General features: G+C 37.0%; 1 protein-coding gene across 1 annotated transcript in view; it reads right to left on the reverse strand.

The window, feature by feature from the left end:
* Positions 1–18,419: 18,419 nt before the first annotated feature.
* The window catches only part of igdcc3 (immunoglobulin superfamily, DCC subclass, member 3), a 67,978-nt gene continuing 61,010 nt past the window's right edge, over positions 18,420–25,387 (reverse strand). The window contains exons 11-14 of the mRNA XM_030160852.1: positions 22,318–22,419; positions 22,056–22,191; positions 21,752–21,962; positions 18,420–20,169 (exon numbers count right to left, since the gene is read on the reverse strand). Coding sequence (XP_030016712.1) covers positions 20,026–20,169; positions 21,752–21,962; positions 22,056–22,191; positions 22,318–22,419 — 593 coding nt within the window. The 3' untranslated portion in view covers positions 18,420–20,025. The remainder of the gene's footprint in view (positions 20,170–21,751; positions 21,963–22,055; positions 22,192–22,317; positions 22,420–25,387) is intronic.

Genomic DNA, 25,387 nt, shown 5'->3' on the forward strand with positions numbered 1-25,387 from the left:
TGAACAACTCATGTTGTGTGGATTTGTTTCTGGTATTATTTGTTATAGGTATTATTTGTGCAAATGTGGTATACGACATTTTGTTCATGCTTTCTTATATTCTTCATTTCATAGGTCTTACGTATCTCATTGTTGTGTTTTGTTTTTCTTGTTTTTTTTTTGTTTGTTTTTTTTGTAGTTTTGTTTGTTTTGTTTTGTTTTGTTTTTCTCTTTCTTCTGCCCAGTTTACTCAGTTCTGGTTGTAGTTATTGTCACCATTATAATTGTCTCCATGGTTGTTGCTGTCTGTATTGTTGATACTTTCTTGTGAGGGTCTTCTCCACCTTCTTCTCTCTTGTTCTCTCCCCTTCTTCTACCCCCCCACCCCCACCCTCCATGTCAGGTCCGGCATCGAAATGTGGTTCAACAAAACTCATAATAAACACAGTAGAATATCAAAGGGCGCTTCATATACTTTGTGAAGTTACCCTTGGCAAAGCAAATTTGTTCAGCACCAAAAGGAACCAGACTACCATTCTGCTGTTAGGACGCTGGACAAGACAAGTAGGAAAAAAAAAAAAAAAAAAGTAGTGTGAGATACTCCCTGGTAAAATGTCCAAATAAAAGAGGATACACAAGCAAAGGTGTTAGAAAAATGGGCAATGATGACTGGGAGTACAGTTGGTGTCGGCTGCTGCCTTATCGGTACAGACAGCTGCCTGTCAGCCAGCTGAGCCCATAAAAAAAGAAAGAAAAGTTAAAAAAAAAAAAAAAAAAAATGGGTTTGCGACAAACAATTGGATCACAACCCATCAGCTGAGAATCACTGCTCTAGTAGCGCTATAGAATCATGAACAAATGACTCCTCACCTTGTTTTTACTGAACATACAGTACAGGCCAAAAGTTTGGACACACCTTCTCATTCTTTGCATTTTCTTTATTTTCATGACTATTTACTTTGTAGATTCTCACTGAAGGCATCAAAACTATGAATGAACACATGTGGAATTATGTACTTAACAAAAAAGTGTGAAATAACTGAAAACATCTCTTATATTCTAGTTTCTTCAAAGTAGCCACCCTTAGCTCTGATGACTGCCTTGCACACCCTTGGCATTCTCTTGATGAGCATCAAGAGGTAGTCACCTGAAATGGTTTTCACTTCATAGCTGTGCCTTGTCAGGGTTACTTAGTGGAATTTCTTGCCTTATTGATGGGGTTGGGACCATCAGTTGTGTTGTGCAGAAGTCAGGTTGATGCACAGCTGACAGCCCTATTGGACAACTGTTAGAATGCATATTATGGCGAGAACCAATCAGCTAAGTAAAGACAAACGAGTGGCCATCATTACTTTAAGAAATGAAGGTCAGTCAGTCTAGAAAATTTCAAAAACTTTGAATGTGTCCCCAAGTGCAGTCGCAAAAACCATCAAGCGCTCCAACGAAACTGGCTCACATGAGGACCGCCCCAGGAAAGGAAGACCAAGAGTCACCTCTGATGCTGAAGATAAGTTCATCTGAGTCACCAGCCTCAGAAATCGCAAATTAACAACAGCTCAGATTAGAGACCAGATGACTACCACACAGAGCTCTAGCAGCAGACACATCTCTACAACAACTGTTAAGAGGAGACTGCGTGAATCAGGCCTTCATGGTCAAATAGCTGCTAGGAAACCACTGCTCAGGAGAGGCAACAAACAGAAGAGATTTATTTGGGCCAAGAAACCCAAGGAATGGACATTAGACCAGTGGAAATCTGTGCTTTGGTCTGATGAGTCCAAATTTGAGATCTTTGGATCCAACCGGCGTGTCTTTGTGCGACGCAGAAAAGGTGAACGGATGGATGCTACATGCCTGGTTCCCACCGTGAAGCATGGAGGGGGAGGTGTGATGGTGTGGGGGTGCTTTGCTGGTGACGCTGTTGGGGATTTATTCAAGATTGAAGGCAACCTGAATCAGCATGGCTACCACAGCATCCTGAAGTGACATGCCATTCCATCCGGTTTGCGTTTAGTTGGACCATCATTTATGTTTCAACAGGACAATGACCCCAAACACACCTCCAGGCTGTGTGAGGGATATCTGACCAAGAAGGAGAGTGATGGAGTGCTGCGCCAGATGACCTGGCCTCCACAGTCACCGGACCTGAACCCAATCGAGATGGTTTGGGGTGAGCTGGACCGCAGAGTGAAGGCAAAAGGGCCAACAAGTGCTAAGCATCTCTGGGAACTTCTTCAAGACTGTTAGGAAACCATTTCAGGTGACTACCTCTTGAAGCTCATCAAGAGAATGCCAAGAGTGTGCAAAACAGTCATCAGAGCTAAGGGTGGCTACTTTGAAGAAACTAGAATATAAGATATGTTTTCAGTTATTTCACACTTTTTTGTTAAGTACATAATTCCACATGTGTTCATTCATAGTTTTGATGCCTTCAGTGAGAATCTACAAAGTAAATAGTCATGAAAATAAAGAAAATGCAAAGAATGAGAAGGTGTGTCCAAACTTTTGGCCTGTACTGTATGCACAAGCAGTATGATGATTGCCATTATTTGACTTTTGCAGATATGTATAATTCTCCAATAGCCTCATGTGCGTGAAAACAAACCTTAAACATAAAGCATCTTTATTTTCTAATTCGAGAAATCCATTGAACACCTTAGTAGCTCTGGCGTATGCACACAAAGCCTCTTTCTGTTGTGGAAACTAAAGAACTCTGAACTCAGCCAATGTACCTTGGAGCCGATAACTGTCAAAATCTGGAGTTAAACTAAAATAAGCTGCAAGGAAACCAACTGTCCTGTCACCATGGCAACACGGAAGGGACAAAATGCAGCCGTCCTCTATATTTGTACTTTACGCCCTTAGGACAACAACACAAAGTCTCCTGTGCAAAGAAAAAACATCTGAAACATCTTTGTGCCATAAGACAGGGCTGTCACCTCTAAAATATAAAAACAAACAGTCCTTCAGCTGTGTCTGTGACCTGAACTCAGCCCATTTAATGTTGTTTTTATTACGTTGTGATGTAAATATCATCTAATTTATGTTTTTTTGTTTTATATAAAGTCTTTTTCTTGTACATAGGCTCGTCCTTTTAATACAATCTGCATTTGAACTTGAATTGGACTTTTGTAGGGAATACAATATGTCAATTAATTTAATCTGAGTTCATTACATTCAGTGAACCTGCATTGATATACACTGAGCATTTTATCAGTAAGGTAAGAAAAAAAAAAGAAACTTAATTAACATCAAGACATAGAAAACTGTGCACTATGAAGAATAATTAATGCTTTTAGTGAAAATTATAATTTGAAAATCAGTTCTAACCTAACAACAATCTTAAGGATGATAGTTTCAAGAGGAGTTCATACTATTTTTTTGCGGTTTACTGCCAAAAACATTTGCTCGTAATTGAGTATTTTTACACTGCGGTATCAGAGGCTGTGAAAACACACATAAAGTAAACCCTTTGAATTCACACAGAGATTTGCACACACAGATGATAGCAATTAAAAAGGAAACAGGAGCTGACAGGACGGTTTTGATTATTTGCAATGTGAGAGCAGGGATGTCACCTGGGAAGTGTGTTACGGCTGGGAAATCTGGAAACAGTAAAAAAGACGAGGGAAAAAAATGTGAAAACGAAGGAAAAAAAAAAAAACGGAACATCAGAGGTAGGCGGTATGAAAGTTGGCTGGTGTGACCTCTGGCCTCCCTCTCTCTTGGCTGCTCCCTTTGAGCCGCTAAAAGGCGTGCGGTGTGAGAAGCCAGAAGACAGCTGCACCCCCACTCTGCTCCTCTGGGCTCTCTCTGGGAAACTGAGGTCCCCTTTCTAAACTCGCTTTAAATGCTGTGGGGTCAGGAGGAGCCGGGGCCCAGTTGAGGTGGTCCAGCCAGGGATTGAGTTTCACTGCTTTACATGGCCAGTCTGGCCTGTTAGATGTGTGTGTGTGTGTGTGTGTGTGTGTGTGTGTGTCCAAAAGAGAGAGAGTAGGTGACTGGGCTTGTGGAAAACAACTCTGTTGTCTCTGGTAAAACCACAAATAAAGAAGAAACTGACAGTAATAAACACACATATATGTACATATGCAGACAGTAAGCGCAGCAGAACAAACCTTTGGTCAGAACATTAACCCTTTCATGCATAGTGGTCACTACAGTGGACAGCTATTCAACAGCTGTTCTCTTGTATATTCATGGATTTTGTTGTTCTTTTCGTTGTTGTTTTTTTTTTTTTTTTTTACACATATCTTTATTAAAGTTTTAAGAAACTACATGTCTTTTCTGACATGAATTGGTAACATTATGCAGATCTCTCCTGAGGATAAACCCCCAGAATCACAAGCCTTCCCCACAGTTTTCACAAAATGTATCAGTAAATACATGTTTCTGTGTGTCAAAAATTAAACATGTGGTGTCCAGCTGAGTGGATGTTTTTGCAGCTTCATGAAAAATAGGTTCATAAGAATTTTTTTGTCATTATTACTTTTTAATGTATTTTTATTTATTTATTTATTTAAATTTTTTATTTATTTATTTATTTATTTATTTATTTATTTTTCAGAAGAAAATTTTCTATCACATTGGGGTTTTTTTTCATGCCTAAAGAGGAATAAAAACATTCAGGAAAAAATTTTGATTAAGGTTCTCATAATTCGTGCATGAAAGGGTTAAATAATACAGTAAATTCAGTGCTATGTAAGAGTTCTAGACCAAGATTAACCTCCTAAGACCCAGCTGTGGGTTTTCTGTCCACATTTGTGGGCAAGAGTTTCACAACTTTATACAAAAAAAAAAAAAAAACTGCACCACAAAGGACATGCCATAAAAAATTTAAAAACCGCATCAGAAAAAAACTGTTGCATCATGATGTTTCCAATATAGGCACTTATTTAATGAAAAAAAAAAAAAAAAAAAAAAAAAAAAAGCTTGTACTTTGCTGATATTTCCTGGGTCTTAGGAGGTTAGGTTTGTTGGTTTAGTAAAGTTTGAATGACCTAACACATGCATTTTACAGTATTTGTATTTGTATTTTTTATGAAGTGTGTACAGCATTGTTTTTGAGATGGAGTATCTACTGGACACAGAGTTTGTTAGATGTAGAGCTAAAACTAAAAAAAAAAAAAAAAACAATGTCAAAAATGAAATGAAGATGTTTTAATTGTAATGGTATTGTGATATTAAACCCCAAAAGTACTGAGACGTGTGTCAGTATCAATCCTGCCACAAGTTTTCAGGGAGTCAAAAGGTTTAGAGTGAAACTGCTTTTCTTAAGTGCTGCATTTGTGCAAATTTATTTTCATTCTATTGGTTTATTTAATAGGGACTATGCATATTTATGAACATTGTTGTATAAAAACTACACCTATGTAAACATGTCAGAATTAGTGAAATGAACTACTTTTCATCAGCAGTCCCTGAGCAGGTGACAAAACAAGACATACAACAGCCAACACTGATACAGCACTTGTTCATTATGCACCAAAATTTTTAAAAATACACATGATGACATAGATATCATCAAAACAAACAAACAAACAAACAAATAGTCATAGGATGATCACAGGGGCATTAGCCTATTCATTCACCTCTATACTTCATTCAACATTCAATTTATCACAGAAAGTGTATCGGTGATGAAATGTATGTCAATTAAAAGTGAGTGCATCTCTGGTTCTTTAGGAGCCACTGTTTTAAGTGAGTTTTAAAAGTCTTGTATGTTGTACAGGGGTTGGACAAAATAATGGAAACACCTTCACCTCAAGATGATAATGCCCCAATCCATACAGCTAGAATTGTTAAAGAATGGCATGAGGAACCTTCTAATGAAGTTGAGCATCTCGTATGGCCGGCACAGTCCCCAGACCTCAACATTATTGAGCATTTATGGTCAGTTTTAGAGATTCAAGTAAGATGTCGATTTCCACCGCCATCGTCTCTAAAAGAGTTGGAGGGTATTCTAACTGAAGAATGGCTTAAAATTCCTTTGGAAACAATTCACAAGTTGTATGAATCAATACCTCGGAGAATTGAGGCTGTAATTGCCGCAAAAGGTGGACCTACACCATATTAAATTATATTTTGTTGATTTTTTTAAGGTGTTTCCATTATTTTGTCCAACCCCTGTATCTATCTAGTTCTGTGCAAAAGTCCAAGGCCAACATTAGGTTTGTTGGTTTAGTAAAGTTCTAGTGACCACACATACAGGGTGGGGAAGCAAAATGTACAATGAACATTTAGTTGTTTTTTCTCAGCAGGCACTACGTCAATTGTTTAGAAACCAAACATATATTGATGTCATAATCATACCTAACACTATTATCCATACCTTTTCAGAAACTTTTGCCCATATGAGTAATCAGGAAAGCAAACGTCAAAGAGTGTGTGATTTGCTGAATGCACTCGTCACACCAAAGGAGATTTCAAAAATAGTTGGAGTGTCCATAAAGACTGTTTATAATGGAAAGAAGAGAATGACTATGAGCAAAACTATTACGAGAAAGTCTGGAAGATACTATTAAAGAAGAATGGGAGAAGTGGTCACCCGAATATTTGAGGAACACTTGCGCAAGTTTCAGGAAGCGTGTGAAGGCAGTTACTGAGAAAGAAGGAGGACACATAGAATAAAAACATTTTCTATTCTGTACATTTTCTTGTGGCAAATAAATTCTCATGACTTTCAATAAACTAATTGGTCATACACTGTCTTTCAATCCCTGCCTCAAAATATTGTAAATTTTGCTTCCCCACCCTGTATGATCACACATCACATATGCTTTTGTCAGTCTCTGTATTAACGCACAGATACATGTGATGTATGTACAGCAGTAAATATAAAAGTATCATCGGGAAAAACAGCTTCAATAAACCAAAGTGGTTGTATTTAGTGTGACCTTCATTTGCACTTAACATGTCTTTAACCCCTTTTGTTTGGACAATATGAGATTTATTGCATTAATTTTCTAATATTTCATACCAGGTTTCATTCAACACATGTCAGATATTTCTGTTTGTGCTTCTTCTTGTCATGGGGTCAGAGGTCACGCTAAACAGTCACTTTAACCTTTAAAAACTATTTAGTTCAGTTTTTTGTGTATCGTTTAAGGCTGTGCTCACATTTACTGTATTTTTATTTTTTTTTTGTTGTATCTGAAGAAAATAGAAGGAGAAATAAATATGTGTGTTCATTTCTACCCAAAAACAAACAAAGCTAAAAGTACAGATTTTGGCGTTTTTAAATTAAATAATTGCCTACGTTGGAAACATCATGATGCTACAGAAGAGAATTAGGGCCACAAAAAAAAAAAAAGGTCCAATTATTTTTTTTTTTAGGGGCTCAGGGCCATACAGGCACAAGAACCTATTGCTCTTCTGCTCTTTTTTTATTATTGTTCTGAGAAAAAAAAGTCAGAATTCTGCGGAAAAAAGTCAGAATTCTGAGAAAAAAAAATCAGAATTCTGCAGAAAAAGTCAGAATTCTGCAAAAAAAAAAAAAAAAAGTCAGAATTCTGTGGAAAAAAGTCAGAATTCTGCAAAAAAAAAAAAAAAAAGTCAGAATTCTGAGAAAAAAAATATTGGACCTTTTTTTTTTCTCTTTTTTCCTTTCAGTGGCCCTAATCCTCTTCTGTTGTCCTTTGTGGTGGGCAGTTTTGTTTTGTTTTTTGTTTGTTTTTTTGTATAAAGCTGCAAAACTCTTGTCCACAAGCATGGATAGAAAACTCAAAGCTGGGTCAGGAGGATATTGACAATGGTGAAATTACATTGCACTACTTGTATATTTCTGTTTTAAACAGCTTTAAACTTTCACTCCACTACAACTCAGTGGTAAATACTGTATTATTTTTTTTTTAATCCACTACATTTATCTGGCAACTTTAGTCACTAGATTACATTTACATCCCTTCCTGACCGTGAAAACCTCAGATCTCCAAATGACGAAGGGTGAAGTGTTCTTCTGTAGCTTCAGAAAATTCTTCTCCCTCTCAGAGCTAATTAAACTGTTTAAAACCCTCTTGGAATTAGCTAGAAAATGCATCGCTGCAAAGCTTTAAAGTGTTTTTCTAGGCTCATGAAAATTTTATGATTCTCATGGAGAGCAACATCACAAATGCATGATGATCTGACAGAATATGATGTGTTATTGTACATTTAACTACCCAACAGTATCTAGAGTAGGTTTAATGTGCTCAAGCTTACACATTCATAATGTTAAAATGCAACATTAATGTGACACTGGCAGGGACTCTTTTATTGCTCGGTGACTTATACTTTTCAGGTACACTACCAGTCAAAAGTTTGGACTCTCCTTCTAAAATATAAAATATAAAATATAAAACAGGGGTGTCAAACTCATTTTGGTTCAGGGGCCATATTTAGCCCAGTCTGATCTCAAGCGGGCCAGACCAGTAAAATAATGACTTAATAACGTTTAAATAATGACAAATCCAATTTTTTCTTTTTGTTTTAGTACAAAAAAACTCCAATTAAATTATGAAAATATTTACATTTTACAAAAAAGATGTGAATAACCTGAAATAACAGAAATTTCATTTGAAAAATTAGTGCAATTTTAACAATATTAGGCCTCGACTTCTTATTTATACATGTACATTTACACACAGTGTTACATAAACATTTGGTAACAGGCAGAATATTGTTAAAATTTTGGAGTTCGGAACTAAAATTTGAACAATTTCTACAATATTCCATCTCTTATTATTAACACAACTACAGATCACAGTGGATCCTTAAATGCACAAAACATTTAGTAACAGGCAGAATGTTGTTAAAATTGCACATTTCGAGTTGTTCATCTTTGTTTTCGTTTATGTATTTATTTGCATTTTATTGTGAAAGAAGAGTTTTGTAAATGTAAATATTTTCACAGTGTAATATTATTTTTTTCACTTAAATTTTTTCCACCTAATTTTTCACAAAGAAAATTGTAGCTGTCATTATTTATGGGTTATTGTGTTGTTATTTTTACTGTAGATCACATTGGTCTGTATGTGGAACCTGTACCAAAAGGATTTGGACAATCTGGACAGTTCAGGTTAATTTTTGCACTTTCATCCCACGGGCCGGAATGGAACCTTTGGCGGGGGGGCCAGATTTGGCCTCCAGGCCGCATTTTTGACACCTGTGTTATAAAACATGCTTTGAGTTATGTCACACTTTTTTTTAACTACATAATTCCATGTGTTCATTCATAGTTTTGATGCCTTCAGTGAGAAACTACAATGTAAATAGTCATGGAAATAAAACAAAAAACAAAAAACAGGTGAGTCCAAACTTTTGACTGGTAGTGTACATTTTGCTTTTTCTGAATACAGAACTTTTACTTGTAGTTAAATGATGTGAATACTTGAACTTCTGCCAATAAACATATTAACCCATGAAGACCCAAACCTCCACCAGAAGCATCTACTGATATAAAATGTTTAATACCTGTTGATCCACTAATCCTATCAATACATGTAAATAATTGGTGTGAAATGCAGTTCGTCATCTTTTCATGGTCATCAGATATGACCCATCTGGACGTTCAGAGGCTCTGTAGTGAACGTGGAAACACCGTCATCTTCTACAACATTGATTCACCATTAAAACCCATGGAGTTGGATCAGTGACAGTGGCTGGAGACACTTGGTTTATATTCAGTTATTGATAGATTTGCTGAAAAGTCACTTTTTCTTCAGCTTTCCCTGTTTTTGATATAATAGTCATGAACTTTAATGTGGACAGAGATGCATGTTTTATTATCAGTTAATGATATATTTTACTGTAAAAGTCACTTTTTCTTCAGATTTCTCTGTTTTAATATAACACTGGTCAACAACAAATTTATTGTTGAAGTTTTTTGAGCTGATTGAGGATAATTTTGGTGTGCTGAATCCAAAAATCACATTAATTTTGCTCAATCAGGTCAACTTTCTGAACTATGCTACATATTGGCTTTTTAACATTTTTGCTTACATTTATGGGCATTTTCACATCATATGACACAAAATTCTTTCATATTTCTTGCAATAAACGAGTTCTGAAGATTTTACTTTTGCCAATTTATGATTAATGTTTTTCTTAATATTACAGGTGAATGAAATGGCTTCGACTAGAAGATCTTGCAAAAATAAGCCTGACGTATTCTGCTACATCTGCGGTGAATACACCATTGTACCTAACAGGAATCAAGTCACAAGTTTCATAAAGTGTGCTTAGCAATCTTATTTTGGTATAAATTATTATATTTTGTGAGAAGATCAAATTTTTCCAAATCAAATTAGCAAAAAAACCTGACCTGATTGAGAAAAACAGATGTCATTTTTGGATTTAGCGGTGCAAAATGGTCCTAATTCAGTTGAAAAAACCTAGACAACTTGCAAAAAACATTTTTTTGTAACCCAGTGTAATAACCTTTGAATTTGACTTTTCGTGAACATTTAAATTGAATATAGGAAATCAAACATAAGAAAATATATGATTAACAGTGAGAAATGCACAATAAAGAAGATAATATTATAATAAATTGTGAGAGATCACTTTAAAAAATTTAAATAGAGAGAAAAATTCATTTGGGAGCTGCCACAAAATGAACACTGGGTCTTTACGGGTAAAAATAACTACATTAATTCCACAAATATTGACAGCCTGAGATCTAGGAAGCCCTCACTGCAGACAAACTACGCTAAAACTGGACAAAGACCTTATATTGACTTGCTGGTGCACATTCGTAGTCGAGCACTTTACACCTGAAGAACACACTATATTCAGCTGAAATGATCTTTTCACACTTTACCCAAAAGACAGACAGAAAGCAGACTTGATCCATACTGGAGCTCCTTTTGTCTTGAAGTTCAATCATGCATTGGGATTCACAGTGATTAGAAGTCCGGCACCAACCTTTATTGACCTGGAGCTCGGGGCCTCGTGCTCAATACTCTTTGTCTGTCCAACAGGCCACGAGTTAATGTGCTGAACAGGGAACAGGACAGTACGGGTGGGGGGGGAGAAGTCTGCATCAGATTGATCCGCTGCCTCTCCACGGACCGCAGGAAGCACAGAAGCAAACACACAAATCTCTGCAGTAAATTACGATTCTTTATCCACCAACCGGCCAAGTCTCCTGGCACACAAACACACTCAGCCAAACACACAATGAAGACAAACTGAAAGACCAATTATCACTAGAGCTAGTTTTATTTTCACTGTTATTGTTTTTTCTTCAATCAGTGTTGCACAATGAACCCTAAAACAATACAAACCACTAAAAATGGTCTAGTCGGCCTTTTTACAGATATACATACACACATACAGTACATACAGTATATGTGGATATGTATACAGACTTTTACTTGCGACACCTCGGTCTTGAAGAACTAGAGAAAGTGTACAAACGTAACTTTGTGGAAACATACAGTAGTGGTCCCTGACAATGCTCTGAGGACGCTTCATTTCGTCGTCTCACGTGGACCTGAATTAGACTGTTAAATATGAGGCAGTGACCTCAGCAGACAGACAGACAGACAGACACACAAGACAGACAGGTGGAAAGACAGACAGATGTGTGATCATGGACTTTGAACAGATTTGTGCTCCCTTTGTTCCTTCCTAATGGTCGATGGATAAATCAAACCCAGGTAATGATACAAATGAGGCTTAACTACACAAACTGGCTCCATGTATGGATTTTGGTATCAGGTTGGCACCCTGCAGAGATTAAAAAAATAAAACTGCATAGATAAAATAGTGTTTTTTGACGTACTGCCATATAGGTAAAATCTCTTCCAGTGACTGTATAAACAGCCTTGTCCTCTTTTTGCCTTTTGCTGTGGCCAGAGTGGTTTATAAAACAGAGACTGAAGACAAAAAAAAAAACGATTCTACGGAAACTATCACTCAATGTCTACAAATGCATCAGGACCTGATATTTGTGCTTGAGGTAACGTCCGGTGTGCATATTAGGAAAAATATCCTGCTAATGTCGTCAGCTTCGTCAGGACTTGAAGCTAGTAGTCTTTGTACAGTGATGTAGACTGAATAAAGCCTGGAGGAGTCATTTAATACGGAAAAGTTGTGTTCTGTATCATGCAGCCCTGGTTGACACGGAACAAGTGCACTGACTGTGTTGTATTTAACACCACGTATGCAGTTTAATCCATCAGAATCAATACTAGCAGATCTGACACTTTAACCTGGTAAGTGGTTAAAGTTTTACATAAAGTTTTACAAATTTTGACACAAAAACAGGTGGTTTCTACACTTCTTTTTGACACTGGACGTGAACAACATATGGAATCCCCACAATGGGCCAAAAAACTGACTCGGCTTTGACAATTTCAACACTTTCGGATGTATTCTGTATTTACATAAAACAGAAAATGCATGCGAGTAAAAGCCCTGATGTCGACCAACAACACCGGGCAAGAACAGGCCAGATCTTCTTACGCTTTGATGCGGCAACAATACACTGGCATCGTTTTCCCCTTAAAACCTGCCAAGCTGCATGACGGGAGCTCAGACTGAAGATAACAAACATCAATGTTAAAGTGATGACATGACTTCAATTTCATTGGACAAGTGTGGAAGTCGATCACACCAGTGGAGTGGATTCTCTTATTTCAGCGGCCAAATAAAGGATGACTGAACAGCTTTAGATCGTGGTGACAACATCAATACAGAACAGACATTCTCCTCGAGCAAAGATGTTTTGTGGAGGAAGATGAACACAGCGTGTCACTTTAAAGGTAACGGGACGTCACTCCGAGTCACTCAGGTGAAGATGACGGGTGGAGAACAGGATAAAGATGAGGTGATCATCAGGCATCAGAGAGGGCAAGACAGATTTAGATTTGTCAACTGAGAGGTCACTCAACCCATTTTCATCAATACACACCATCAAGATAGATCGGTCGATAATGTGAGACAGGACCATCAATAGCACCATATTGAGATCACAACATTATTTTGCCATATTCGGCTAAATATCACAGTGTTACCATCACAAGTCCAATAATGATTTACTAACACTTTTCAATTTTGCTAAAATTACACGTTAGCATTATGCTTGTCATGCAGATCTACTGTAGGCTTTCTCCTCCTACCTTTAAATACACTGAATTCAATCTGCTTTCTTTACAGAGGTATAGAAAATATAATACTGACCTCAAACATTAAAGTACAATTACATTAAATCACCATTTGACAAGAGTATAAATTACTTGGAAAACCTTTAAAGTCAGCATTATTTGACATGTACAGTCATCGGGGTCTCAGAGCAGAACACCAGAGAGATAAATGCATCAGAAATGTCATCAGTTCATCATATGGTAGTCATTTGGTGCCACAACAATCAATATCACGTAATGTAAAGGGTGACTCACACAGAGTATAGTTGCATTGGACGTTTGAGAACAAATGTTACTCCAAACGTCCTCACCACTGAGATCAACCATGGAAGTTAGAACATTAAACCACAACATATATTAGACGCTGATATACTAAGCCGCTCGAGCCAATCTAAACCTATCTTGTCCTGACTTTATCTTAAGCAATGCATAAAAAGATAGAGAACTGCACCAACCGATAAGAGTTAGAGCTCTGTACTGTGTATGAATCATACACATGCCCAGATCAGTTTGCTGCAGGCAGAATGCCTCTGGATGAGAACCTGAGAGAATATTAAGTATTCACACACCAAGCATAAAACTACAAATACGGACATCACACTGAAAATAGGTGCATTCAGTTACCGCCTTTCTACAGTCCGCCTTTAAAATGTAGATGTTGAATATTTACAGGCTTTGCAGATCTTACAGAACATATGCTAATATTTCATATTAAGGTACAGATTTTCACTTTAAATTCGTTGATTATTTACATATACAAGCAATGCATTAACTCTTTATTAGCTATTATAAAGCATTTACCGGTGCATTTTTCTGTGTGACTAGGCCATTAAAATAGATATTTTCCTCAATTACCTCCTGCTTATTTTAGGTTGTGCAAGATGAATGTTTAGTGTGTGATAATTAGTGACATCTAGTGGTGAAGTTGCAGATAGTAATCAACTGACGACCTCACCCTCCTCTATGGCAGGTGTTCAATTCTTCATTAGAGGTGGTGTTTGTTTTGGCTGTTAAAGGTTTTTTGATAAAATAATAAAAATGCTGATCGATAGTTAAACATATTAGGTGATGGTACTTGTCACGAAACAGAAAAAAAGAGATAAAGAAGTCTGTTCTGAGTTGATTCTGTCCTGACCCACTTCCTTTATAGATATAAACACCTCATTCAAAGGTAACGACGACACACCAGTTCTTAGTTTTAGGTGATAATGAAAACTCTTTTTATGAACACCTACATCCCCCAAAATGTTATGCTGCTTTTCTGCTGTTGGTATCAGTTTGAATCGCTTCCCTCAGATCATTGCATTTCCACTATGGAGTACGATGAAACCTAAAACTGTGATTAATTTTTGTCAATTCATTTTCTGTGGAGGCTGCAGTCCCTAGAAGGGGTGAAGGCGGGGAAAAACTGATTTAGTATTTCCAAAATTAAAAGTCATATTGAGTTTCTAAAGGTATTGCCTCCTTAAAAATTTGCTCCAATATTTTTGATGCTAGTTTTACTCAGTGTCCGATGAATCAAGATCAATGATGATTTAGTGTTTAGTATCGTTTTGGTCCAATTAGAGTACACACAGTATGATCCTATGTGGTGCAATGGAAGCATTGACAAAAGCCACACAGAAGCAAATCAACCTGATACCAGCCATGGAAAAACGCTAAACTACTTGTGAATAACAAGACTTCACTGATGAGTAACATATTCTGACTTAGAAAGACTTGGGTTTATTTACATATTGCTGACACTTGTATTTAAGGGTAGACAACATATACAATTAATTCTATATATCAAATTAATTCTAATAATTGTGGAAAAATGCCTAAATTTATTAATCTGGAGACATTTTTTTCCTGCTAAACAAATTATAAATGCACCTTTTTATGTTTTAGTAAAGAAAGACCAGATGTTGCCAGCAATAACTGGTTAATGCCCAATATCTGTCACATTAAATTAAAAAAAAACAAAAAAAAAACCTTCAAGATTTACTTTTTTAAGCACATGCAGTTTTGTACAAAAAATATTAAATAATTACCATTAAGGAGATATTTTTGAGTTGCTACCACATTATAAGGTCCATACTGAGAAAACAATATTATATAAATATATAATTTTCACACACAATAACTTCCTCACTTAGTAATAAGAAGATTATCGAGGAAAAACTGTAGTAGTTGTAGAAAATATTCAAGAAGAACAAGGCTTCCATAAAGATACAATATGCTACTAATGTGCTTATCAGCAACTAATATTGAATATTTGTACCTTAACATAAAATATCAGCGAAAACTGCACCACTATTCTTACGACACCACTATTCTTTTTTTTTTATTGTATATGGATGATGATGAGGGCATCTGCAGAGCAAAAGTGTCCGAACTGGGCACAGAGTTAAAGGAGGAAAATCACACTGAGTACAGGAGGCCGAGTGCAGCCTCACATATAACATGAGGATCAGAGTGTCCCTGAGAACACACTCTTCCTGTCCGAAGGTCAGGATTCGCATATGAGGAAAAACAAAGGGGAGGCTGGAAAACTGTCAGGAGCAGAGTTTGGTGATATAGCACTTCCCAAGACTGTGAAATATATGACAAAGGCCCCTTTTTTTTCCCACTAACTGCATCAGCGAGGGAGTCATGTGGTGGCTTCTACTGATGGAGTTACAGCACCCGTCAGTCAGCGAGAACGCCTTTAAATCAACAGACACGGACAAGCTGACCTATCAAAGACGCACCACGTAAACATGATCGTCACTGCACCACATTTCCCAGTGAATCAGGTTAAACAGTATGGCACTAAAACCTGTCACGTCCACGGGTGACATGTGGGCAATTTCCTGCAGGAGGAGATTAACCCTTAATTACAACAAGGAATAGAGGAAGGAAGGAAAAAACACACACTGCGTGTTTCCCCCTTTGAAATTACTCTCAACGGAACTAAAAAAAACACTGATTATGGCAGAGCAGCCCAGGAGAGAAAATATCACACTGATAAAAATAAATATATAAACAGGAGACATTTGTTCTGATATTTTGACAAGTACCATTGATGTTTTTTTTTTTTTTTTTTTGCAACACTTGCAATATGATTTTAACACAAGCTTACAGTTAAATACAGGAAACGGGTGCAATACGGATATCTTCAGACAGACATAAACAATCTTAAAAAGCATAAAATTACTATACCTAGAATGAGCGGTAACATAAATTGTGTGTAGAAGCAGGAAAATGCACAAAAACTGAAGGTACAGCTCTGTGGTGACACGTACAACTCCTAAGTGGAATGTAGCATATGTTTGGGAAAATATGAAAAATTATAGATATATAAAAAAAAAAAAAAACAGTCAGTGGATTTACTGCTTTGCAATTCCTCATTACAGTCAGAAGTGGGGAAAAACTGCTTTTCAATATGACAACTGGCAGTCTTATTGTCTCACTGTTTGACTTACATACAAATGTGCATCTTTTCTGTCCAGTTTAGAATGAATTTAATGAAAGCCGATCATAATATTTGAAGTAAGTTTGTCAGATGACCCTCCAAATAGTGACAAATGACAGAAGTGTGATTTCAAGCTGCTGTAAGTGACAGCCTTTTGCAGTTATTTTTCAAATTGTTAACATTTGGAATTGAAGATCATGTTTTTACCCACTCAGGCGAGAAAAAAGATCTCAATTTTAGCACCGAATGCTTCCTCATTAGAACCTAATTGTGTAGAAATGTGTAGGAGTTGTAAGTGTCACCCGTGTTAGTCTATTCACATGTAATCTTTCCACAGTGGACATAAAGTCAAATACTAGCAAGTTTGCAACATTGAAAAGCACAGAAGTTACATTAACATAAGCTGGAAACTAAGCATGAACATGAACTGTTTTAATGGTTAGTGCACAAGATAAAGGTCCTAAAAACTTCCCCCTCCATTTGTTCTGTCTGTGTCACATATGTAATACATGCACATTTGTCTTTGTGAACCTGTTCTCTGTATGTTTCCTTCATTAAGACCTGAGGCTAAAGGCAGGGTTGAGGTAGGTAACCATAATGCATCAGCAAAGTCCTGTAAAGTATGTGACGGGGCAGCGAGCCGCATTCAGAGATGAGCTCTCTGACTGCGGTCGTCTGCGTCCAGCCTCATAACAAACATGAAGCACTTTAACCAGTCAGTGTTGACAGGAGGGAGAAAGCTAAGCAGCAACTGCAGTTTTGGGAAGAAAGCAATGACAGATGAGCATGGAAAGCAAATGTCATGTCTCCTGGGCACCAGAACTGTGAAAGGAAAGCCAGTCCTTCATCTAAAAAAGGAGGCGGATCATGAAATGTGAAAGCAAAGTCACTAAGAGCACTGCAGCGTCAAATAACCAGAACATGATAAGAAATACACTGCTGCTAATTTTTAGTTTAAGAGACAGTACAACATTTTTGGATACAGGTTTAGTCTTTTCTTGCTTCCTGTTGGATGAGAGGATCGATCCCATTTTCATGAGCTGAAACTAGGAGGTGATTAGCTTAGCATAGCATTAACACTGAACACTTAATAAAAACTAGACCTGATGCTATGAATACTACAACTGAGGCTTACTTCATTTGTTGGATAAGATATGGCAGTGCAGTAAAACTAGTTATTCACTTGGATTTGTCAGAAAACTAATTATGTTTTGCTGTATATTTCACTATTTCAGCAGCAAGAGGCAGTCACTGTAAAACAAGCGATGTGATGACATCATCTGGCTGGTTGTCTAAGGTATTTACCATAAAAAACATTAACTGTTCCTGAAAACCAAGCATATGAATACACAGTTTACCAACAGACCAGTACATCATTGTATCTGGTGAACAACCCTGTTCATGTGATCAACTTCCAGTCCCTTTAGATGATCTGAACCTGATCCACTCAGAGCTTCAGATTAGCTATGATCATATTTAATGTAGAACCACTGGTTATTATGAGCATATTATAATGACATATAATATGAGTTATGACCTACAGCTATTGCATTCATCATGTGTTTACTTCAGTAACGCCTACTAGCGAACAGCAGAGATGAACCCACTACGTGATGTCATCAGCTAGTTTGTTTCAAGATAGCAGCACCCAGCTGGTGACTAAGTATAAAAAAATGTAGTTTTCTGATAAATCAAAATGACTAATAACTTTCATTCCCATGCCATATATTACCTACATTACAAACAAATTAAACCATAGTAATATTGTTTGGTGTTTCAGATTCCCTTAAAAAAAAAAACTTTCAATATTTGAGCTTTTGAAAGAATAGAATATGTCCCAAAAAAGCACATATTTTTATTTAATTTTATGACTATGATCTATTATGTAGGTGAAATTTAGACAGCATTACCAAAATAATGCTCTACTTTAAGTTTTTTAAGTGAAATTAAACCAATCGCCTCCACAGACAGCACGCTGTAATGGCTATACTCATCTTTTCATCCAACTGCAAGTAAGAAAATGTTTCCTAAAAATAAAATTACTTCTATTAGTCATTACATCAATAATAATAGAATAATGCTTTAGAATATTTTGGTAAGATTTGTGCTTTGTTTACTCTCTTGCATATATGACATACAGTGTATGTATAAAAAACTCATTCACGCAATAAAACATTTCTACACACGCAAACGCATCCACACAGTATAGATACATACACTGTATGTTGCTGGTAAATGTTTTAGCCATCTGTCGAATTGAACATTATTTATCACATCTCATTTAGCAGTAAATAGTCCAGAAAATAACAACAGCAATGCAGTGTATCTCTTCTTTTCCAACTGAAGCACGTGGCTTGACTAAAAAGGTATTATGTTGTTTTAAATGAAACAAATCTAAAAAAAAAGGCTTACAATGAAACAGCATAATTAATATTCAACATACTCCTAACATACTATAATTCATACAACAGTGTTATCTGTCGACTTGCATGAGGTACTGACATGGTATCTACAAACACCAAATTCATCACCAAAGAGAAGCCGAGATTTCACAGAGGAGAGAAGTGGGTTTCTCATTATGCAATAAACAGACAAACAACAACAACAGCGACAACATTAACATTGTTATCTTGAGGTAGAACATTAACTTCAGCATTTGGAAGTGCTTTATGTTGGATACTCGTTTTACGTTTTGCTTCGACAAGCAGGAGAAGAGAGAGACGATTCTTGACATCTGAGGTAGTACGGCACCTGATCTTGTAAATTTTATGAACCAGTCATTTCCTCCGCATTTAAAATAATCGTGAGCACAGGGGAAGGTACAGTCCCTAAAAGCTTCCCACAACACATTCATTCCGGCTGAGGTAGGTTTTTGTTGAGTCGTAAGGTTCACACAGCCAAGTTCCTGTATGAAGGCCGAGAACTCATAAAAAATGTTGATACCACTGAAACGAAGTCCTGAGAGAATATATCGAATCCCTGGTACGAGGCTGAGGTCTTCTGTGAGTGAGAAGGTGGAATCATTGGTAGATGAGAGCAGGCAGCAGGAGTCTTTGACATCCGCAGAAAAGTAGCGATAAGACCAATAACTTATAATTGACATATAGTTGATAAAGATATATATGTATATATATATATTTATAAACTTAAAAATAAACTCATTGTATAACAAGGACATTCTGGGGCTTCTATTCTGTGTGCTGCCCAACACCAGAAAATTAAAAAAATTGTAAAAATAAAGAACATTTCACTGGCCTGCGTAGCTACAACAGCTGTCCATCAGAGGAGTGCTCTCCAAACCCCAGGCCAGGAACACTCCAATGCACAGTCCTAGATCCTCTAGAACGTCTTAACTTACCAATAAAAAAATCTTTGCAAAAAAGAAACAACTATTTTGAAAGGAAACACTTGTCAACCTGAGTGAGAGAAGAGTCCTAAGCGGACACTGAGGACAGCGCCGTGTGAATTGGCCTTCATACATGTTTAGCCTTGGTCCTGTCGACCCACTTCTGCTGCAGGAGGCTCCTGGAACTGCGTCTCGGCCTCCCGCTCCACAGCGAACTCATCCAGCAGTATCGTAGACAGCTGGGTGTCGTTCAGCGCAGGGGAGACCGTGGTGTTGTCCAACTGAAAACAAAAACAAATGAAGATATTTCAACTAAAACTAAGTCTTTTTATCATTGGACCCTACAACTTCCTCTCATTACCTCTCATTTTTAGACAGGAAACAGCCACAGTGAAACCACAAATCCCCTCTGTTTTCTGTACAGTTTGTGTTGTCAATAGCTGCACTAAAGATCTATTTCAAATAGGGCTGTCAAAATTAACTTACTTTACACATTTAACGCTGATTATTCTGATTAAAAATCTTAACGCAATTAACCCATCTGCAGCACTGAATGACTCTGAATGTCTCTGGCAATGCATTTCAGGCAGTTTGTCCAAATAGAGTTAGCATCATGCATGCGCAAATGGGCAGTTGATCCAGTAGTGACAGCAGCAGAACCAACCCATAAAGATGGAAGATGCTAAACAACATGTTGGCCCTCTGGATGGAAATATGAGTTAAAAAAAAAAAAAAAAAAAAAAAAAAAGACGGAACAGCTGTTTCAAATTTTGTTGAAACTGTTGAGGCACATATATATTCCCTTCTTTCCTGAGTCTGTTTGCTCATGCAAAATGAAATGTGATTAACATAGATTACAAATGAATGATATTTAATCGTGATTAATCAAAATTAATCCACAGCAAACCTATGATTAATCTCATTAAAAATTTTAATCGTTTGACAGCACTAATTTTGAATCATCTGAGCAAGGTCAGAACTGTCACAGTTTATTTTAAACTGTGGATCAAAGATAATAGCATCACATAACTTCATACCTTCATAAGCCTCATAATTAAACTCAAGGTTGTAGAAGAAGCTCTGCGATTTCAGCATCAAACTCCATTCTTTTCATTTAGAGCTGTGTCATGTGATGAAAAGCAACAACAGTGCTTCTAATTTTGATCATTTTGTCACTGTCTTTGACCCTAAGGGTTGTTTCTTATTGTTACACAATCCATCTGGTCACTTTCTAAAGCCTTCAGTCAAAGGATCCGAGGTGTTATTTTTCTTCACAGTGGGAGACCAGCAGCGGGACTCACTACTCCCTCTACTGGTCACATAAATTTGACGGTCCATCGATAAAAATAAATTCAGTTCATATACGCTATATACAGTCCAATACACTGGCATTTTTGGCAGCACTTAGTTCTTTATTCTTAACACTCTAATAATACTTTCAGGTTATTTTAGAATATTTTAAAGTAGAAATACTATATATATATAACCCCTTTAAGTCCAAATTGGACATGAATACAACAAACACAGTGAGTTAAATCTGAAGTAGAGCTGTTGGTTGTACAAAATATTTACCATGGGCCGTGTTTTTAATTGATTAATTCAATTAAAAACTGCAAAATTAAATTCAGTGGTGATACTTTATATTTAGATTAGATTAAATTAGGCTTTATTGATCCGACAATGGAGAAATTCAAAGGTTAAGGCAGCAACAGAATAAAGTGCAAGAAAAAGTGTACATGCATAAAGACATAAAAAACAATATAGATAAAAAACAAACAAACAAACAAATAAATAAATAAAATAATATTAATAGTTTAACATTAAAAGCTAATAATTTTAAAATGCTTTCTTTCCAGGACTCACCATACATCTGTCTTGTGTGTCTGGTTGAGTGAAAAGTCTCTCGAGCTCGTTGCTATCGACCACTTTCTTCCCTGCTGTGCTGCCATTTACCTCCATCTCTCTCCTGGCAGCCCCATTCAGCCCAGCTGCCCCCTGGGAAGAGGAGGAGGAATCCAGCGCTGCACCATGTCCTGCCTGAGGGGTGGCCTGAGCTGTCTTGCACATCATTAACCTGAGGATTATAGGAAAAAACACACGCATGACTCGCTGGCATTAATACACAAAAACACTAACAGATCCCTTCCGTTGTTGTGTCTTTACTCACCTGCCGCGGTAGCTGAAGACGAGGAAAAGTACACAGAAGATGATGCAGGTGACTCCGATGTGAATGCCTATGATGATGCCGGTAGTGGATGTTTTGCTCTGCTCATCTTTCACACAGTCACATGGGTCTTCCAACACTGAGGAAACAGAACACAAATAAGTCACTAAGTTTGTAAAGACACGTGCATGATGATCAGTGTTACACTGACACTAGATGACTCATGTGCTAATTTGTGCAGTTGTGTTCAGTGTCAGGTATTCACCAGATTTCTCCACTGCTTCTCGAAGTGAAACAAATCGAATGGTGGCATTGCCGTCTCCATGTTGGTTGTACGCAAGTAGCTTTATCTCATAGAGAGACGAATCTAGGCAAAAGAAGACAAAGGGTTTTTAGATAATGTGAGAATCACAGGCTTTTACAAAAAACATGTTACTAATACTTTGTTAATACTCTGAACATTACAGAAAGTGAAATAATCAGCTGATGATGCTTCCGCTTTGGAACAGACGTCTGCTCAGAGATTCAACATTAAGATATTTAACTAGAATAGTCATGGTCACCCTTAAAAGCCTAACTTTATTCCAAAAATTATGACATTCATTTTCTAGAACAAGTTACTTCACTGGTCTGGAGAGAGGGAAGTCTGGGCATCCCTGCTTAGACTGTTACCCCCGCGACCCGGCCCCGGATAAAGCGGTGGATAATGAATGAATGAATGAAAGTTACTTCACTGAACGCTGTTAAATGTTTCTACTGAATAGGGAAAAAATCATCTATTAATATATGCAACGAGCAAAAATACTGAACCTATTGTCTCATAAAGAAAAATCCCAGTGTAGCAGTTAATGTGAAGTATAATTTAATCAAAAGACAAAGATCACTAAGTGTACAGATACAAATGTATTCAGGAGCATTACCATCAGCCACAGACACTGCTTTAAAAGTTTAATGTCACAACAGAGGAGGATAGACTGTTTGTTGTGTGAATCATTTTTTCAGTTGTACTGTCCTATCAATGAGGATATAAGGGATGTTTTCTTCAGTTAAATATTATCCATTTATGTGGATTTCTTTTTGCTATATCCTACTGAGACTCAACAATGTATGTTAGTCTCCTCTGTAGGGGACAAGAGTCAAGCTTTACTTCAAAAAAAAAAAAAAAAAATGCTGTCCACTGCAAAGGACATTCCATAACAGATTTTAAACAATGTATCTGAAAAATTGTTGCAACATGCTGGTTCCAATCAAGGCATTTTTGTTATATTTTATTTTGCAGTTTTCAGTTTTGTAAAACACACACAAAAAAGAAAAAATCCCACAAGGGCTCAGATGTGTGTAACAACTAATCAATTAATTAACTAGTCAGTCCTTTTTCAAAGAAAGAAAGAGGAAGAAATGTATGCCATCAATTATAGACACAGCTTTCAATGAATGGACCAATAGATGAATTACTACAATAGAAAACCTATTTATTGACGCAAAATTTGCATCTTTTGATCAGTTAATGTTAAAATTTAACATTCCTAGGTCTCACTTCTTTAGATTTTTGCAACTTCGCAGTTTCATAACGGCATCATTCACTCACTTCCCATCACAGCCACCCCATTCCCTCTTAGACACCATTTTGAAAGCTAATCAAGGTTCCAAAGGGACTATTGGGAAAGTCTATTTCCTACTAAACACACAGAATTTGGAACCTCTGATATCATTAAAAAAACAATGGGAAGAAGACTTGGGGCTAGAACTCCCTGAGGAGATTTGGGGAAAGACTTTAGATAGAATACATTCCTCTTCAATCTGTTTACCACACACAGTTTTTCAATTCAAGGTTGTACATCCCCTCCACTGGTCGAAAGTGAGACTAGCAAGGATTATACCTAGTTTTGAGCCCATCTGTATTCCTTTATTCGATGTAAACAAACACCAGCCACCCTCTCACATGTATTCGGGTTCAATTCAAAACTAGACAATTTCTGGTATCCAATATTTAAAACCCTCTCAGACGTTTTACAGACGCGTATAGAGCCCTCTGCCATTACTGCAATATTTGGAATAAGTTCACAAATCGTTCATCACAACCGACACGCAAAGATGATATGATAGCCTTTGCCTCTCATTGCCAGACAATTAATAGGTGGAAGGAGAAACACCCTCCAACCTTTAAGATGTGGGTCTGTGACCTTTTACACCACCTGACACTAGAGAAAATCCGCTATTCTACCAGAGGGTGTGTTCAGAAATTCTACGATATATGGAAATCTTTTCTAACGCACAAAGAGAAGTTGGAGCTCACCCGTATTGATGTTTTGTAAGACCAACCCTTTATTATAGAGAATGTAGGACTCATAGGGACCACTTTTGCTCAATTTGCATGTATAATTTAAAAATGTATCTCCCTTCTCTTTTACAATATATACAATATATGTGGTTGTATGCAGAATTAAAGCCAATCTGCTAAATGATACAGTGATTTAAAAATTATTATTTTTTAATTAATTTATTTATTTTTTGTTAGGGGTGGGGCTCTGTTGGAGCATGGGTGGGAAGCGGGAGGTGGGGACTGTTCTTGTTTGTATGTATTCATGTCTGTAACACAATGTCTGTAGAGTCTCTGCATAAATACCAATAAAAAAGACTTTGTGCAAAAAGAAAGAAAGAGGGGCAGAGGCTGAAGACAGTCACTGGTACACAGATATACTCCCTAGTCCAATTTAACCTCCTCCGAGTATGTGAGAAATGGAGTCCAAGCACTTGTAAAAGTGTTCACAGAACAGGTCCTCAAAAGCCTGAGCTTTTTCATCTGTATTAATGACAGCAAATCAGTGGCCCACGCTTGAAAAGATGGAGGATTTGGAGACTTCCATTCTTTTAATATCAGTCTCTTAGCAATTATCACCAAGATCCAGTGGATGCTGTAATGTTGCAGGTATATTCCTTACAGTCTGAGAACAGCCAAAAATAGCAAGTCCTGGTTCAGGTTGAAAAGGTCTTTTATAGGCCTTGGAGAACCAGTCAAATAATTTAGACCAGAAACCTGTCAATGAGGAACAGAACCAAAAGAATGAGACAAGGTACCTAATCAAGGCAATTTAATTTTTAATGTAAAAGTTACTTTCCTGGGTCTCAGGAGGATATAATTAAGAAAAACGTGGGCCTTTTTTTGTTGCAGATTTTATTTGCTAATCTCAGAACAGAAGTTACACGCAGGCTGGCCAACGAAAAAGTCCCCACTTAAGCTTAACTAAGCAAATAGTTCAAATCCTTCCATTGGATAATTACTGCAGTGATTAATATGTTTCACCTAAAACAGGTTCTTTAACTCTAACTGATGC

This window comes from Sphaeramia orbicularis, chromosome 3 (genome assembly GCF_902148855.1).
Source record: "Sphaeramia orbicularis chromosome 3, fSphaOr1.1, whole genome shotgun sequence".
In the NCBI taxonomy this organism is placed as follows: Eukaryota; Metazoa; Chordata; class Actinopteri; order Kurtiformes; family Apogonidae; genus Sphaeramia; species Sphaeramia orbicularis.